Consider the following 18,221-nt stretch of genomic DNA (forward strand, 5'->3'; position numbering starts at 1 on the left):
GGCTAGGAACTCTCCAACCACAAGGGATGAACTCGGATTTCACCAGTTTCCTCATTTCCCCTCCTCCCAGCCTGTCTCAGTCAAATCCATCAAATTCAGCACCGCCTTCCTAACCTGCAATCTTCTTCCCGCCCTCTCCGCCCCCACCCCAGTCTGATCTATCACCCTCACCTTGACCTCTTTCCACCTATCACATTTCCGACGCCCCTCCCCCAAGTCCCTCCTCCCTACCTTTTATCTTAGCCTGCTGGACAAACTTTCCCCATTCCTGAAGAAGGGCTTATGCCCGAAACGTCGATTCTCCTGTTCCCTGGATGCTGCCTGACCTGCTGCGCTTTTCCAGCAACACACTTCCATCTCACATCATATTGGCAATCTCAAAAGTTGGGCAGAGTCAGAAATAGAGCCAAAACACTGCAGAACATATTCTACTTGAAGTGGTGTCCTTCCTCATCTGTATGTAAAGATACTTGTGAGAGTGGGTCATGTCTTTTTGTGACGACTTGATGCTCTCCCCACAGTGCATTCAAATCCTTTCTATATTGTAGCATCCAGCACTGTGCACAATGCACCAGCTGAGGTCCAACAAGTGACTTACACAAGTTCAACATCACCTCCTTACTCTTGTACCCTATGCTCTTATTAAAAAAAGCAGGTTTTAATAATTGCTCTCTCTACCTGTCCTGTCACTTTCAGTATTCTGTATACATATACATCCACATTACTTCTGCTCCTGCACCTCCTGGAGAATCACACCCTCAACTTTATATTTCCTTACAATGTCTTTCTGACAAAAATGCATCAACTCACTCTTCCCTGCATTGAAACCCATCTGCCCACTCCACTAACTTGCCTGTACCCTGAGTTTCATATTCCTCCTCACAGTTTATAATTCTTCAAAGTTTTGTGTAATTTGCAAACTTTGAAATGGTCTTTTACATACTAAGATCTAGATCATTGATATATATCAGGAAAAGCAAGGGTCCCATACCAATCCCTGGGGCGCTCCACTACAAACCTTCCTCTAGTCCAAAATATATCCATCGACCATTCCTCTCTGTTTCCAATCACTCAGCCAATTCTGCACCCATGTTGCCAGTGACCTTTTTATTCCATCACCTAGAACTTCCCTCAAGTCTATTGTGTGGTCCTGTATTGAAATATCAATTCTGAAAGTCCATGTACACCACATCAAGAACATTACCCAGTTACCTCTACAAAAAAAACTCAAGAAAATTAGTTAAACACAATTTCCCCTTTAGAAATCCATGCTAACTCTTCAGAAACAGAAATTAGGATGATCATGGTTCTGGAAGTGCAACCCAGAGGTAATAGGAATGCAAGTGTAGGTATGGTGACAGTGGTTGGCAGGGGGAGGGGGTAAGAGCTCAAGGCAATGTGGGAAATGGGATGTTAAGCCACCTCAAAATCAGATTGTCAATAGATTGAAAACAGATTTCCTGCTGGACATGTTGGCCCTGATAGAGAATGGACAGGAAATGATAGCTGAGGAAATGTTGACTCCAGTCAAAGCACAGATAGGATTAGATTATGTAGAGAAATTACTACAGAATCAAAGATCTATTAAATCACATGGGTGTACCCAATTCTGTTGCATATTGTGACAATTAAGGAAGTAACAATGTTTAGGTTTTGGCTAGAGACGATACAAAATAGGTAAACATAGCTACATTATTAGCTAAGAATTTTTGCACAGGACTTTGGATACAAATTATCATCTATATACTCAGACATATGCTTTATTGCCAAAAATGATTTTATTGATGGGTAGGCGGACCAGGTACTCAAGAAGGGGTTTGATTCAGGGTCTGTGTAAGTTTCAATTGGAACGGAGATAAGGATATTAAAATCAGGATTGATGATTTTGGATTTTGGGGAGGAACAAAGAAACAGATGAGCAAAGGACACTATTCACTGCTTTTATTCAGCACGTGCATCTTATAGACAGATCACACTGCTGCTATTGAGGATTGACGGTGGAGAGTGTGGATCCTCGTGGATGTAGTTCCAATCAAGCAGGCTGCTTTGTCCTGGATGGTGTCAAGCTTAAGTGCTACTGGGGCTTCCCCAAGAAAGTGGGGAATATTCCATCGAACTCTTGACTTGTGCCTTGTAGACTGTGGACAGGCTTTGGGGAGTCAGGTGTAATTTACATGCCGCAGTATTCTTAGGTTCTAATCTGCTCTTGTAGCCACTGCATTTATGCAGTGAGTCCAGTTAAGTTTCTAATCAATGATAACACCATTGAATGTCAAGCGGTGATTAGATTATCTCTTATTGGTGATTATCACAGTCTAGTATTTGTGTGGCACCAATTTACTTGCCATCTGTCAGCCCAAGTGTGGTTATTGCCCAGATCTTGTTGCACTTGAAGGTGAACTGCTTCAGAATCGTAAATGGTGCTGAACATTGCTGATGATTGCACAAATATACCCACTTCTGACCTTACGATGGAGGGAAGGTAATTGATGAAGCAGCTGAAAATGATTGATCATTGGACACTACCCAGAGGAATTCCTACAGAGATGTCCTGTAGCTGAGATGACTGGCATCCAATAAACCACGACCATTTTTCTACGTGTCAGGTATGATTCTAACCACCAGAGAGTTTATCTCCTGATACCCATCGATTCCAGTTTTGCTACGGCTCCTTGATACCACACTTGGTTGAATACAGCATTGATGTCAAAGGCAGGCACTCTCACCTCCCCTCTGGAATTCAGCTCGTTTGTCCATGTTTGAACCAAAGGTGCAATGAGGTCAGGAGCTGAGTGTGTCTCTAGCGGAACCCAAACTGTGTGTCGTTGAACAAGTTATTGCTGAGCAGGTGCTGCTTGATAGCATTGTGATGACACCTTCCATCACATTACTGATGACTGACAGTACATTTGTGGGGCAGTAATTGGCCAGATTGGATTTGTCCTGCTTTTTATGTACAGGGCACAGTTGGGCAATTTTCCATATTGTCAGGTAGATGCCAGAGTTGTAACTTGTTATGAATGTGTAGAGGTGTACTGTACCTTTAAGAATTGAAAAACTAGCAAGGACTGACAAAGCACAGAGAGTCCTGAACAAGGTAACAATATAACACATGGTCAAAACAAACAGCAGCAGATGGGTTGCCATGAAGCAAAACAAATTCAAATTCAGCCAGTTTAAATTATGTCACAAGATACCAAAATCCAAACAAATTTGAATTTAGTATTTTGAGAATATTAGAACCAATGAAATTATCCAATATTTTGGGATATAAAACCGGACATTTTGAACAGTTAGAGGGAGAACTGCCAAATGTAGACTGCTAGCTGAAGAGCTCTCTGAAAGGTACCTGTCTGTGGGGAGTGTGCAGCAGGACATCAAAGCCAACCTGGAGAGAATCTACAGAGGAGAATCAGCAAAGCTGACTAGTTTTGAAATGAGATTTTTATTTTGTAAATCTTAATTGGGATTTTTTTTTTAAATTGGACTAGTATTGTAGAGTGGGAGGTAAAAGCTAGGGTTAAGAGAAAGGAGTTATAAATAGTTGTTGGTTTTAATTTTCTCTGTTGGACTTAAAGAATAAAGTTGTCAATTTTTACTTTAAGTAGCGACGTCAGGGATAATTATTTGCCTCTCGAATTTTAACAGATTACAGCACAGAGTAAATCTTTTCTGTGTGGCTGGTTTAAATTAGCAGAGGAGTTTACCCAGTGTCATAATAAACTGTCCTGGAACTATCTTTTGAAGCTTCCAATTGTACTGTGCTATGAATACAGAGATAGGAAGACTGATTTGATTCAGCTGTCTGTCTCCATGCCATTTCATTAATAATACAATGCAAGTGAATACCCTAGAAGTGAAATTATTCACTTTCACATTGAAAGAAACAGCTTCCACGACATGAAAATAGAATAATGATCAATTTAGATCTTTTTTTCAAAATTGTGGAAGGCACATTTTATACCTTCAACTATCTGTACACAATAGGAACAGTAGACAAGTCACAACAGACAATTAAAACAATTATAAAATTACTGGTGGATATTGCATAAATAATTAGCCTGACCACCATAGTTTCCAATTCAACTATTGGTAAAATCATTGACTTCTACTCCCCTACCTTTCTCAAACCGCCAAGAAAACTAGCATTTCTAAAATTTGTCTTTTTGTTTTCATTAGTAACATTCTTCAGCTTGAATACAGTGCAAATCATACCTGGGCTGTCTTCACTAGATAGGGGACATTTGTACTGCCTCTGTCTTAAAGGCAATAGCGGATGGGAAGGACTGAATGCAGGGCTTCCTTTACTAAAAATACACAAAAAGGAATGGATTTTTTTTAGAACCATTGTATTTTTTCCTTTTCAATACAAACATACATAGACAGGTTTGATCAAAGATGGAAAAAGACAGATCTTTAGTTCTTCAATTCATCTCAAAAATTATTGACATTTTTCATTTAAATGCTACAAATCAAACTTGAAAGCACAAGTCTAGAGATTATTAGCAGCACAAAAAGGTAGAAAAGACAGAATTACTGACCATATGAATGATAATACATAACACTGAACCCACGGTGGAAACCAAAGCAAATACAGGACATGCCAGGATGGCAAGGACAGACAGAGACAGACTTACACAAATTCTTCAGGATGCAGGCAATACCTGGTTCCAATTTCTGGGCTACTCTGTGAAACAGACGTTGGCAAATCACCTGGACCATTGGCTGGGCTGACCATAAAGCTCCGCTTTGTTGCATTGGAAATTGGAAGGGGTGGGCGAGAGCTCTTCTGTTGTAGGAGTGTTTTAGCTGAATTGAGGTGGCAGATATAATGTTAGTATACATAGAAACTTCTTCCCTCTGTATTTAGGCTTCCCTTAGTCTAAAAGTTTGTGATTACTTTGAAAGATTTTTATTATGATATTACAGAAATTGATTAGACATTTAAGTTGAAATAGCTTTACACAATTTCCAGTCGGAACAAGCAGTTAAAAGAAACCTCTAGCTTGGCCTAATACTGGCATCTGAGCTCATGAAAATGCCAATTTAAACTGCCATACAGAACCACATCAGGGATAATTTACATTTAAAAACCAGAAGAGAAACTGGAATGCAGAAGGTTCAACCTTTTGAGAAACGTACCATCTTTGATTTCATGAACTTCCCGTGGTTGCACAAAGTCAGGCTTCACAACTTCAAACCACCAGAATAATTCAGCGATGAAAACCATAACGTTAGGCTGGAATAGAAAGAAAGGCATTCTCTATACACATCTGTTTTACCATATTTCATAAGGATGCAACTGAATTAACAGAAAGTGTCACCAATGCCAGAAGAAAATCCAAGAGGCAGAGTTCTCTGTCACAAATTGATCACTCCTGTCCCTCATATGACTGGGAACACAACAGAAGCTGTTGCAAGACTTTCAGGATAGAACAACTTTCTCGATTAGCAACTCCCGTTGGACTCAGTAACCATCCTCACCATCAATGATGAACTGTAAAATCAGGATACACTGCAGTAACTCGACTTCTACAGTCCAATCTGAGCACTGCATTTTCTACTACAGAGAATACTGCTGCTTCCAAAATCCCTTTCAAAGCACAAACCTTATTTGAGCATGTAATGCTACTTGCCTCCACCCCACCATTTTTTGGACAAAGATCTCATACATTCTTTTAGGACAATGATATCATAAAGACCACAATGGTTCAGACAGAAAATCCATTACAAGCCTTTCAGGGGAGCTAACAATATGCAATAAGAATGTAGATATTCCAGTACCTCCCTCATCCACAGCACACAAAAAAATACACAATTCCTCAGCAAGGGAATACCTGCTGCTAAAAAAAATGCCACCCTGCATGCATAGGTACAATTATGCTACTAAAATTATAAGGGAATTCTTATGTACATCTTACCTTCAGTACTAAAGGACTGTACAACATGTCTTCTAGTGACAGATAGAAACTTTTGTTCAGGTAATGATGCGAAAAATCTATGAGAAGTTGAATATTATACAAGCTGTCTGCAATTGAAGTCACTTCTTTCAAACAAATGTCTGCAAAAAAAAAGACAGAAACTCATTTAAACCAGTCGACTCAATGCTATAATAATCATGTATTTAACAGAGAACTTTTAATTCCTTTTAGATTGAGGTGTTGACTATAGTCATCAATATTCTATTAACTTAAAATAGCTGAAGAGTTATTAAAGGATAATAGACTCTTTCTGAGAATAGATGAACATCGCTGACTTTCTAAGGCTTTTTTTAAAACTAAAAGCACTGCATCCTACATGGCACATGGAATTCTCAGATTCTTGTCTATTTGGGACAGTTTTACATGTTTTTCTTCAATATTTGTTCTTTTACCCAAAAGTTATTTTTGTTGCATACTGACAAAGGTTTTCTGCAGTGACAACATATTTCTAATTAAAAGCTGAAAACTGGGGCACATGAAATTTAAGAGAAAGTCAATACTTGTAAAGAATTTTGCACATTGAAAAATTGGGAGCAAAGATGAATGAGATGATTTACTGATGAGAAAGCTTTAGTGAACTGAAACAGTTTTTACCCCACTTTTTTCACTTGCAGTAATTATGGAAAACTGGATCATGATCTTTCAAGTAAAGGGTCTTTATTGCACTTAGGGTTAAGATACTAAAGAAGAGCTCTGAATAACATGGCCTGTGAAATGTTTGGGGGACCTTTACTATCTTATTGGTTGGTTTAGTTTTACATTCTTTTTCAACTCAACATCCAAAACCAAAACTCAACTCCCTTAACTCAAGTTTTCATTGATTTCCATAAATATCTAGTCACTAAACGTTGCTCCATCATGGCACAGATTAAAATTGCAGGGTATGATCTTGTGGATATCAAATAGACAGGGCTACAAGGGAATCAGGGCTGGGAACTAAATATCCAAGCATGCAAGTCCTAAGGAAAGGACAGGCAGATGGGCAGAGGGGGAAGGGTTGCCTTTTTGGTAAGAAATGAAATTATAGTGTTAGAGTTGAAAGACTTGGAATCTCCGTGGATAGAGTTGAGGAATCACAAAGGGTAAAAGACCCTGATGGGAGTTACATACAGGCCTCCTAGCAGTAGTCAAGCTGTAGGGAAGAAAATAATAAAAGAGATATAGATAACCTTGAAGAAAAGTACTATTACAATAATCATGGGATACTTGAATATGCAGATGGATTGGGAAAATCAGACTGGTAGTGGGTCCCAAGAAAAGGAATCTATGGAATGTCTACAAGGTGACTTTCTGAAGCAGCTTGCAATACAGCCTACTAGGAAACAGGTAATTCTGAGTTTGGTGATGTATAAGGAGGCAGACATGATCAGGGATCTGAAGGTGAAGAACCCAAGGGGGCAGGGACTCTAATATGACAGAATTCACCCTGCAGTTTGAGGGGGGAAAGCTGGAATCAGATGTAGTAGTATTACAATTGAGTAAAGATAACTACAAAGACACGATTAGGGAGCTGGCCAGAGTTGATTGGAAGGTGGTGGAGTAGCAATAGACAGGAGCTTCTGCAGGTCGCAGTAATTCATCCCAACATACTAAAAGGAAATGAGGTGACCATGACTGACAAGGGAAGTCAGGGACAGCATAAAAGCAAATAAAAAGCATACAATATGGTGAAGATTAGTGTGATGCTAGAGGATTGGAAAACCTTTGAAAACCTGCAGAGGATAACTAAATCAAAGCAGTAAGAGGGAGAGAAGATGAAATATGAGGGTATGCTAGCTGGTAATGTCAAACAATAATGCAAGAATTTATTTAGATGTACAGAAAGATAGGATAGGCAAGAATGGACACTGGACTACTGGAAAATGAGGCTGCAGAAGTAGTAATGGGGAACTAACAAATAGTGGAGAAACTGAAGAGGTACCTTACATCAGTCTTCACAGGGAAAGTCACTGGTTGCATTATCAGAACTTCAAGAGTTTTAGGGGGATACAGGTGAGTGCAGTGCCCGACATTAAGGTGAAGGTGCTGGGGAAGCCGAAAGGTCTGAAGGCAGACAAATCAACCAGACCAGATGGACTACATCCCACAGCTCTGAAAGAGTTAGCTGAAGAAATGTGGAAGTATTGGTGGTGATTTTTCAGGAATCACTGGAGTCAGGGAGGGTCCCAGAAGACTTGAAAATGGCTAATGTAACACAAGTTCAATAGAATCCCTACAATGTGGAAGCAGCCATCTAACTCAATGATGCTCTGAAGAGCATCCACCCATACTCACAAACCCCTCCTACCCCCGCCCCCCGCCCACCACCACCACCACCACCACCACCTTATCCCTGTAACCCTGCATTTCCTATGACTGATTCAGCTAGCCTACACATTCCTGGACACTATGGGCAATTGAGCATCGCCAATCACCTAACCTGCACATCTTTGGAATGTGGGACGAAACCCACACAGACATGGAGAACGTGCAAACCCCACACAGACAGTCACCCAAGATTGGAAATGAACCTAGCGTCATGAGGCAGCAGTGCTAACCACTGAGCCACCTCGGTGTGAGCAAACTAGAATAGGAGAGCAAAGATAACAGACAATAGTCAATAGGTGCAGGAGTAGGCCATTCTGCCCTTTGAGCCTGCACCGCCATTCAATATGATCATGGCTGATCATCCTCAATCAGTATCCTGTTCCTGCCTTATCTCCATAAGCCTTGATTCCACTATCCTTGAGAGCTCTATCCAACTCTTTCTTAAATGAATCCAGAGACTGGGCCTCCACTGCCCTCTGGGGCAGAGCATTCCACATAGCCACCACTCTCTGGGTGAAGAGGTTTCTCCTCATCTCTGTTCTAAATGGTCTACCCCGTATTTTTAAGCTGTGTCCTCTGGTTTGGCACTCACCCATCAGAGGAATCATGTTTCCTGCCTCCAGAGTGTCCAATCCTTTAATAATCTTACATGTCTCAATCGTTCTTCTAAACTCAAGGGTATACAAGCCCAGTCGCTCCAGTCTTTCAGTGTAAGGTAGTCCCACCATTCCAGGAATTGACCTCGTGAACCTATGCTGCACTCCTCAATAGCCAAAATGTCTTTCCTCAAATTTGGAGACCAGACAATACTCCAGGTGTAGTCTCACCAGGGCCCTGTACAGCTGCAGAAGAACCTCTTTGCTTCTATACTCAATCCCTCTTGTTATGAAGGCCAGCATGCTATTAGCCTTCTTCACTACCTGCTGTACCTGCATGCTTACCTTCATTGACTGGTGTACAAGAACACCCCAATCTCTTTGTACTGCCCCTTTACCTAAATTGATTCCATTTCGGTAGTAATCTGCCTTCCGGTTCTTGCCACCAAAGTGGATAACCATACATTTATCCACATTAAACTGCATCTGCCATGCACCTGACCAGTCACCTAACCTGTCCAGGTCACCCTGTAATCTCCTAACATCCTCCTCACATTTCACCCTGCCACCCAGCTTAGTATCATCAGCAAATTTGCTAATGTTATTACTAATACCATCTTCTATATCATTAATATATATGGTAAAAAGCTGCGGTCCCAGCACTGATCCCTGCGGTACCCCACTGGTCACTGCCTGCCATTCCGAAATCACTACTCTCAGATATGCTGCTGAGGGCGTATGAGACTCTGGTCAGATCACATTTATAATATTGTTAGCAGTTTTGAGCCCCATATCCAAGGAAGTTGGAGGGGGCTCAGAAGAGGTACATAAGAATGATCCTAGGGATGAAGGACATGTCATATAAGGAGCAGTTCAGCTCTCAGAGTCTGTACTTGGAGTTTAGAAGGGTACGGAGGGATCTCATTGAACCTTATAGAATACTGACAGGTCTGGATAGTGTTGGACGTGGAGAAAACGTTTCCTCTAGTTGGAGAGACGATAGCCTGACAGCATAGCCTCAGTGTTAAGGGATAACCCTTTAGAAGTGAGATGAGAAGGAATTTCTTCTGCTAGAGGGTGGTGAAACTGTGGAATTCATTTCCGCAGAAGTTTGTGGAGGCCAAGTCACTGAGTGACTTTAAGACAGAGATAGATAGGAACCAAGGGTTATACAGAGATGGCAGGAGAATGGGGTTAAGAAACATATCAGCCATGGTCATATAGTGGAGCAAACCTGATGGGCCAAATGGCCTAATTCTGCTCCTACGTCTTATGATATTCCAAACTCTTACTGGCAATGTGACAATGAATGATTCTATATGTTGTCATTCACTCAATATATGTAACTTGCCCAGTTTTATACAATTTGTATTGACAATTAGTTCAAATTTAAGTGGTTTTCAATTAAGATTATTTCTAAGTACAAAGTATGAAAAACTAGTGACTGAATCATCAGGGGGAAGTCGTCAAATTATGGATGCATAAGTTATGTTTTTCTATTTTTAAATGTGTATATATTCAAATTGAATATTTCCTCAAGTAATCTTTCACCAACTTTGCCACATCACCAAACATCTAAAAACAAAATATCATGGACGCTGGAAATCAAAAAAAAAAGAGAAAATGCTGGAGCAACTCAGCAGGTCTGGCAGCATCTTTGGATAGGGGACCCAAGTTAATGTCATATTGAACTCAAAAAGCTAACTCAGTTCCTCTATCCACAGATGCTGCCAGACCTACTGAGTTTCTCCAGTATTCTGTCTTCATATTTCACTGTGTTTCACCGACTCGAAGACCAGCTAAAGCCAAGTTTCTTTTTTTAAGTTTGAAATGATACATGCTACATAAATAGATCTATTGGAACTAGTGGTTTTACACAAAATCAATTATGAGTCATAACCAGTGAGAGCTCAAACACCAACACACTCATTTGGCATAAATACCTAGCTCTCAGCTTACATTTTCTCATACATAAGAACAAAGAATAAAGAAGAAATTAAATGACAAAACGCTAGGGAATACTGAAATATTTTCACTTTAAGTTTTTAATATGTAAGCAAATACTGAAGACACAATTAGTGAAGTATATTCAGACAGAACAAACTGGAAGAGCAGTAAAGAGATAAGCCAAGAATACAGCATATTTCTAAACACCAGTACCTTCTAACTTCATGAGTTCTGGGCAGTAGTAATGAATGACTGCCAGAAGTGAACAGCCATCACATACATCCCTCATTAAATCTTCCATTAAAGGGAAAAATGGCAACTGCTTGTTCAAGGGGTGATCGCGTCGATAACGAACCTGACACAATAATAAAGATAAGTTTTTTAAAAAAATTGTAACCATTATCTAATGTTGTAGCAACTTAGGTGGCACTGTATACTATCACCTCTGCAAGCAATGTATTTATATCAAAAACAAAAAAAGTGTTATTTTCTATCCAAAATTTCCTTTCAGCAGCCCAAGCTTTCTTAGGATCAGTATTTGTTCAATAGACTGTGTATTTAATGTGATACTCAAGATATGTTAAGAGGCGATCTGGAAGAACATACTCAGAAGAATTTGAAATAATAGCAATAGAGTACAAAAATGTTGCAAAACAGCCCCTATAAAAATGGAGTTGATAACTAACCTTAATACAAGCTTACTTATACCTTTTTTCCATACCTTTGTACAAGTGTGGAGAAGCAAGTGATTTTACAGCACAGTTGATACTTGCACAATACCAGGAAAACAAAATGTTGATTGTTTGTTGCCAATATAATTAGTTTATAGCAAAATTGCCAATGTCTTATCCAGGAATGAAATACAAAAGTTAAAAAAAAAGCTTTAGTAAAATAATTCCATACCCAATCCTAATTCTATTCTAAAAAACACATTATTAAGCCATACACAAAGAACAAAAATGTTATAAATACAAATTATAAGTAATTATGGTATAACTCCAATAATGCTGGCATATGTCATTTTACTGATTTTAGTAGCAAGGGCGTGTCTACATTTGGTCAGTTAAGAATCTACTCCTCACTGTTTCCCACAAAATAAATCAAGCCGGTTTCTTTACACCATGTTTGGCAACATTTTTTGAATAGAAAGTACACACCCAGAATTTTTAGAAATTTTGTTTACCCTGAAATCACATTAGGTGGTGCAAAACTTAAGTGACAATGTGATTCACAATTTTAATAAATTGATATTTATATTGGTTAAATATGCCATAAGAAGACTTCTCTATGAAAACATGTTTTCCTTGAAATAAGGAAAACCTTTGAAAACCAGAGGATAACTAAAAAAGCAATACTGGGGGAGGAGATGAAATATAAGGGTAAGCTAGCCAGTAATGTAAAACAAGAAAATAAGAGTTTTCTTAAGATACATAGAAAGGTAGGTGGGGCAAGAATGGGTTTGGACTGCTGGAAAATGAGGCTGGAGAAATAGTAATGGGTAACAAAGAAAAGGCAGTTCAAGCTCTTTTGGTCAAGTTAACCTTATTTATTGCTAACCTGAAGCAACCAAATTTTCAAACATATTGAACAGTCTATACTCAAAATTTCCATTTTGAAAAGATTTTGAAAGCTTATATAAAGAATGCAAGCTAAGTGCCTGGGTAGTAGTCTTCTCTCAAAGTCAGTAAGGTATAAGAATGAAGTTTCACTTCAAGGTTTTGAGAACAGAGTTTAGTCTGACAGAGGACTATATTGTTTAAGGTATCAATTTTCAGATGAAAAATTTAAACAATGGCATATGTCAGATGAATGTTAATTGTTCAGACATAGAAAACTAATGAGTTCACCCAATATCCTGGTCAACATTCTCCCTTTATCCAGTGATTCAAAACTTCGCTCATTTATCATTTGTAGGATCGAGTTGAGCACAATCTTGTGTCTATTTAATGATATTTGCACTTCAAAAAAAATTATTTAATATGAAGTTCAGAATCAGAGTAAGCTATTTTGCTTTATGCTAGTTAAATCCGACAGTGTTTATGACACTTGTGCTTAAGAAAAGCACAAAAATAGTTTGCTATAGTTTGATACAAAGCTATTATAGTACAGTTACAACTTCAGTGACAAGATTTTCAAATGTCTGGAGCACGAAGGAGAATCCAAATATAAACTCAAATTAAAAATAACATTTATTCAGAAAAAAAAATGGTGCAGCATTGCTAACCACACTAGTGCTAGTAATGGAAACCACTGCATAAAATTCCAAGACAGAATACTGTCATCTCCTTAAAACAAAAGTTACAAACAATTTCATTGTTTCTTTCATGAAATTGTATTTAAGCAGCTTCATTAGTTAATTTATCTGGAAGGTATTCTTAACCTAGCCCACTTTAGTGCTACTGTTATGTCAAGAGCACATTTTAATTTATCTTTCCTAGATTAATAGAGCCATGGAGAGTTTACAGTGCTAATCTTCTTTGTATCCACACATTAACATGAAAACAGTTGATGGACAATGAAGCCCAAGCTTCCAAATAATTATGAGTTTGTAATTAAACAGTACTGATTATGAACGATCTAGGGTGGAGTCTGCTGTTGGTGTGACCATTAGCTTGTTAGAATGCTACAGAGTACGCAACCAAAACTACAAAAATCAATGCTAGGCAATTGAATTTGTCAAGCTCAGTAAACGGATTCAACAGATCATCTATTTTAACATTACTCATCAAGATAATTTTAGCAAAAATTAAATCATGGTTTCTGAAAAAACAAAGTTAATGTAGTATTTGTGCACTCAAATCTTTACAAAACACTTGACCAACGTGGAAGACAATCTAAAGATACATAAATTAACATATCTCTTATTTGCATATAATTTAACGCCTATTTTGCAACATCATGCAAGAGACAAAAATCCATTTAAAATATTAAAGTAAGAATTTAAATGCTTGTATCAATTGGGTTGCTGCTCTTGGCTGAAAGGCAATATTGTGATAATGGGGTGCCAATGAAAAATGCAAATATTTTAAACCTGTGATAAATCAATATTCCAAAACTGACACTAAAGCAACCAGATTGGTTTAAGGAACTTTGAATAAACATTTATACTTAGCACAAAGGAAATATAACTTCAAAACAACAGGATAATTCTAGTTCCATAGTAGTTTTTCAGAAATTGTATAAACTATGCATTAATTTTCAATAAAGCTCTCAGAAGTACTAGCTAGCCACATATTTTGAAAGCATTTTGCAGTAGATACTGCAGAATTTGCAAAATTGAGGATTTTAAAGTTGGTGCATCATTTAAAAATATGCACATTGCACTGTATAAAGAGATGAAGAAGCATACTATACCACCCGAGCATATTCCTCTGGCTCCAACATGCGGTGTGCTATGGCATGCATCAGATTATACTAGCACAAACAGAAGACAGGAAAGATGATGAAAGAAACAATGAAAGATACACAGACATGCAGAAAATTGTAAACTTTCAAAGGGGAATGTCAAAAGACTTCAAGCATACCCAAACTTTGTACAGTCTTTGTACAATAAAGGGATGGGGAGTTGCAATTTTGCAATGGAAAGGGTTAAGGGTGGAATGCAGAGAGTAACAGACTTTATGTTGGTCTTCAGATTGGGGGAACATGAGATCACTGTTTTGATGCTTTATATTCATTAAATAAATTTATCATTTTAGTATTTTGTGCAATAGTTATCATATCAACAGCTTTTTTGAAAAATTATGAAGTTAAACATAGCATCTCTGTACAAAGGTGACAACAGATGGCTTGTGTTCTTTTATGTTTTTACACTAACTACCAATGAAAACATCAGCAACTGTGGTGTATTTATATTTGGAAAATTATGAGGGTTTTGACAGGTCCCAAGAATTTTTCTGCAGAAGAAAACATACATCCATGTCCACAACTAAAGACAATGGAAAGGACACTGCTTTAAGAGGATTTAAGCACATGCACATCTCACAATGAAACAACCTGATGAGGAGCAAAAATATTCAATGTTTGAGAGCACCTAAGGCAAAAAGATCTACTGAATAATCCAATTGATTCACAATGCCCTAATTTCTAAACAAAATAGAAGATAGAATGTTACAACACAGTGCAGGACCTTCGGCCCTCAATGTTGCGCTGACCTGCTAAATTAATCTGATGCCCATCTAACCTATACCGTTCCATTATCATCCATACGTATGTCCAATGCCTGTTTAAATGCCTTTAATGTAGGCGAGCCTACTACTGTTGCAGGCAGGCCATTCCACACCCCTACTACTCTGAGTAAAGAAACTACCCCTAATATCTGTCCTAAATCTGTCACCCCTCAATTTAAAACTATGTCCCCTCACGTTAACTTTCACTATTCGAGGAAAAAGGCTCTCCCTGTCCACCCTATCTAACCCTCTTCTCTTAAATGTCTCAATTAAATCACCTCTCAACCACCTTCTTTCCAACAAAAACAGCCTCAGTTCCCCTAGCCTTTCCTCATAAGACCTTCTTTCCATACCAAGCAACATTCTAGTAAGTCTCCTCTGAACCCTTTGCAGTGACCAGAACTGTACCCGATACTCCAGGTGTGGCCTTACCGGTGTCCTGTATAGCTGAAGCATGACCTCATGGCTCTGAAACTCAATCCCCCTACCAATAAACACCAAAACACCATGTGCTTTCATATCAACCTGGGTGGCATCTTTCAGGGATTTATGCATCTCTCTGTTCATCTACACTACCAAGAATTTTACCATTAGCCCAGTACTCTGCATTCCTATTACTCCTTCCAAAGTGAACTACCTCTGCATTAAACTCTATTTGCGACTTCTCAGCCCAGCTCTGCATCTTATCTATGTCCCTCTGTACTCCACAATATCGTTCAGCACTATCCACAATCTGCTTCCTTAGGGTCATCTGCAAATTTACTAATCCATTCTTCTATGCCCACCTCCAGATCATTTAGAAAAATGACAAACAGCAGTGGCCCCAAAACAGATCCTTCAGCACACCACTGGTAACTGACCTCCAGGATGAACATTTCCCAACAACCACTTTTCTTTCAGCTAACCAATTTCTGAACCAAACCCCTAAATCACATCAAAACCCAAAACTCCTTATTTTGTGCAATAGCCTACCGTGTGGAACCTTATCAAATGCCTTACTGAAAACGTTCTCAGCTATCAAACTGAAACTGCACACATTGGATATAGTGCTTAAAATCAACACATAGAACATGGGTCCCTTGGTGTTTAAAAAATATACCAGAACATTCATTTCTTCAACAAATCGTTTCTATTTCTCAAGCAATTGTTTCAAAATCTCAACAGTGTTTTCTGATGTCCTAATACTTTCAGCAATAAACAACAAAGCATCTTCTGAACAATGAAACTAGTCTTTACAGTGTAACATGAGCCCATGCTTTGTATGTGGTAAATACTCATGATTAGTGAAAGAAAAACATATTGATAGTCTGGAGCTTGCAGGTGAAATAATAAAGCCAATAGCTCCAATAAGTCTTTGCTGCATTTAAGCTTTGTTTTAAATAATCAGATACTTCTACAATATTCACAAAGTTTTAATTCCTTAAAATGCGTTCTTTAGAAATAAACCTGATTAGAAAGACTGTTTGTAGATGCAAAAATTGTTATTTATTGCTGTTGTTAGTTCAGAAGAATGGAGAATGACTGAAGTACAAATAGAAGGTTAGTAGCTCACTTACGGGCACCAGCTTCCAATACCATTTTGAAGGAGACTGCCCAAAAAGCAGGGAAAGGAGTTAGAATTCAAGCATCAAAAGGACAAGGAGTAAAGCTTGGTTACAGCATTATAAAGACCAGAGATAAGCAAGTATAAAACACACTGTTCAGTTAAACCATTAACATTTTATGAAATTGTATTCTTTTTACATATAAGCCAAATGAAAGGCTGACAACCATCATGATCAGCAGGCTTTGTTTTTTTTTGCTCCAGTACATCTAAGTTGTAAGTGAACACTTTTGCTTTAATTAAGGACCATTGAGTAATGTTCAGAAGAACCAATCTGATCAGAGATCCCACAAAATGGGAACATGTGGCACCTTTGACAGTATTAAATATAGATTTAAAGCAACAGCTTTTAGTGACCAAATCAGAGTGACACACTAAAATAAAATCATCTGAAAAGTAGCAAGAGCAGATTTGAGTAAAATGCTAACTAAATCTCAATTATATTGCAGTATCAAAGACTGTTAAATCAAATTTTGAGCAGCATTCTTTGCCTAATCTGTCATTCTCCCTATCTGTGTAAAATTATTAATTCCTTGTGGGACTTATTTTAGATTTAAAGAATAGTTGAAGGCTTGGGCTTGTGAAGTTACACTAAATTGAAGACTATCCAGAGTTAACATGATTATAGTCATTCATGCCATATCTCTGTATAAGTATGCTCATTGTTATCCTTAGAAATGTAACAAAACAGCAATCGATGTCAAAGATTCTCACCATTTTTTTATACAATTGTCTCTAATTTCAATTGTTTAGTGCAGAGGCTATGCACTACTCCACACAGGCACAGGAATATTCAGAGGAAGAACTACATTCAATACTTCAAGAAAATTCTCAAAACCCGCATTCATAATATTTAGCATTTTTGAATGATTCCCACCCCATTCAATTCTTTAAATTAGTCAATTTCTTAAAGAATATTTACAGCCTCACCAATTGTCATGATGTTTCAAACAGTTATCCATTGAAAATGGTAAATAGTTCAATATTATTTGAAAAAGCAAAATTTCTCTTGATCTGGGGCACATTTCAGGCAAAAATGACAGGAAAAAGGACTATTGAGAAAACAAAAAAAAATTACAAATTACTGCAAAAGGTTAAATATGACCAAAAAGACATGACACTTTTCTTACAAATTAACATGTAAGATGCAGTAAATGCTGCTAAAACCTGATCTCACCCAGTGATGCTGCAAACTGGCCTACTCTTTCCAGCATTGTTGGAGAAGGTGAGATAATACAGAACAGACTGACTAAATATGGAAATAATGTTTCCCATGGCTGGATTGGTAGGGGAGACCTCCGAAACCAGAGGAAACGGTCTCAGATTAAAGGCAGGCCATTTAGGACTGAGGGGAGAATGGATTTCTTCTCTTAGAGCGCATCGAATCCTTGAAATTCCCTTCCCAAAGGCTAGAGGCTCAATTGTTGAATATGCTTAAAATCAAGATTGACAGTTTTCTACATACTAAAACATCAACTTATACAGCAATCGTCCAGAAAGAACAGACATAATCTCACTGTATGGCAGAGAGAGCATGAAGAATTGAATGGCCATGCATGTTCCTATTTCTCATGTTCTTATGTTTATGTCCTTGTGCATTATACCATATAATGTAACA

At 38.1% G+C, this 18,221-nt stretch overlaps 1 protein-coding gene across 6 annotated transcripts in view; it reads right to left on the reverse strand.

The window, feature by feature from the left end:
- camsap1b (calmodulin regulated spectrin-associated protein 1b) overlaps window positions 1-18,221 on the reverse strand; it is a 112,070-nt gene that overhangs the window by 32,869 nt on the left and 60,980 nt on the right. Inside the window, exons 5-11 of one of the 6 annotated variants that reach the window (XM_043720467.1) lie at window positions 16,557-16,589; window positions 14,186-14,245; window positions 11,045-11,186; window positions 5,922-6,061; window positions 5,143-5,239; window positions 4,638-4,809; window positions 4,216-4,307 (exon numbers count right to left, since the gene is read on the reverse strand). In XM_043720467.1, coding sequence (XP_043576402.1) covers window positions 4,216-4,307; window positions 4,638-4,809; window positions 5,143-5,239; window positions 5,922-6,061; window positions 11,045-11,186; window positions 14,186-14,245; window positions 16,557-16,589 — 736 coding nt within the window. The remainder of the gene's footprint in view (window positions 1-4,215; window positions 4,308-4,637; window positions 4,810-5,142; window positions 5,240-5,921; window positions 6,062-11,044; window positions 11,187-14,185; window positions 14,246-16,556; window positions 16,590-18,221) is intronic. The other 5 variants (XM_043720468.1, XM_043720469.1, XM_043720470.1 and 2 more) reach the window with 5 other exon arrangements.

Source organism: Chiloscyllium plagiosum, chromosome 30, assembly GCF_004010195.1.
Source record: "Chiloscyllium plagiosum isolate BGI_BamShark_2017 chromosome 30, ASM401019v2, whole genome shotgun sequence".
Classification (NCBI taxonomy): domain Eukaryota; kingdom Metazoa; phylum Chordata; class Chondrichthyes; order Orectolobiformes; family Hemiscylliidae; genus Chiloscyllium; species Chiloscyllium plagiosum.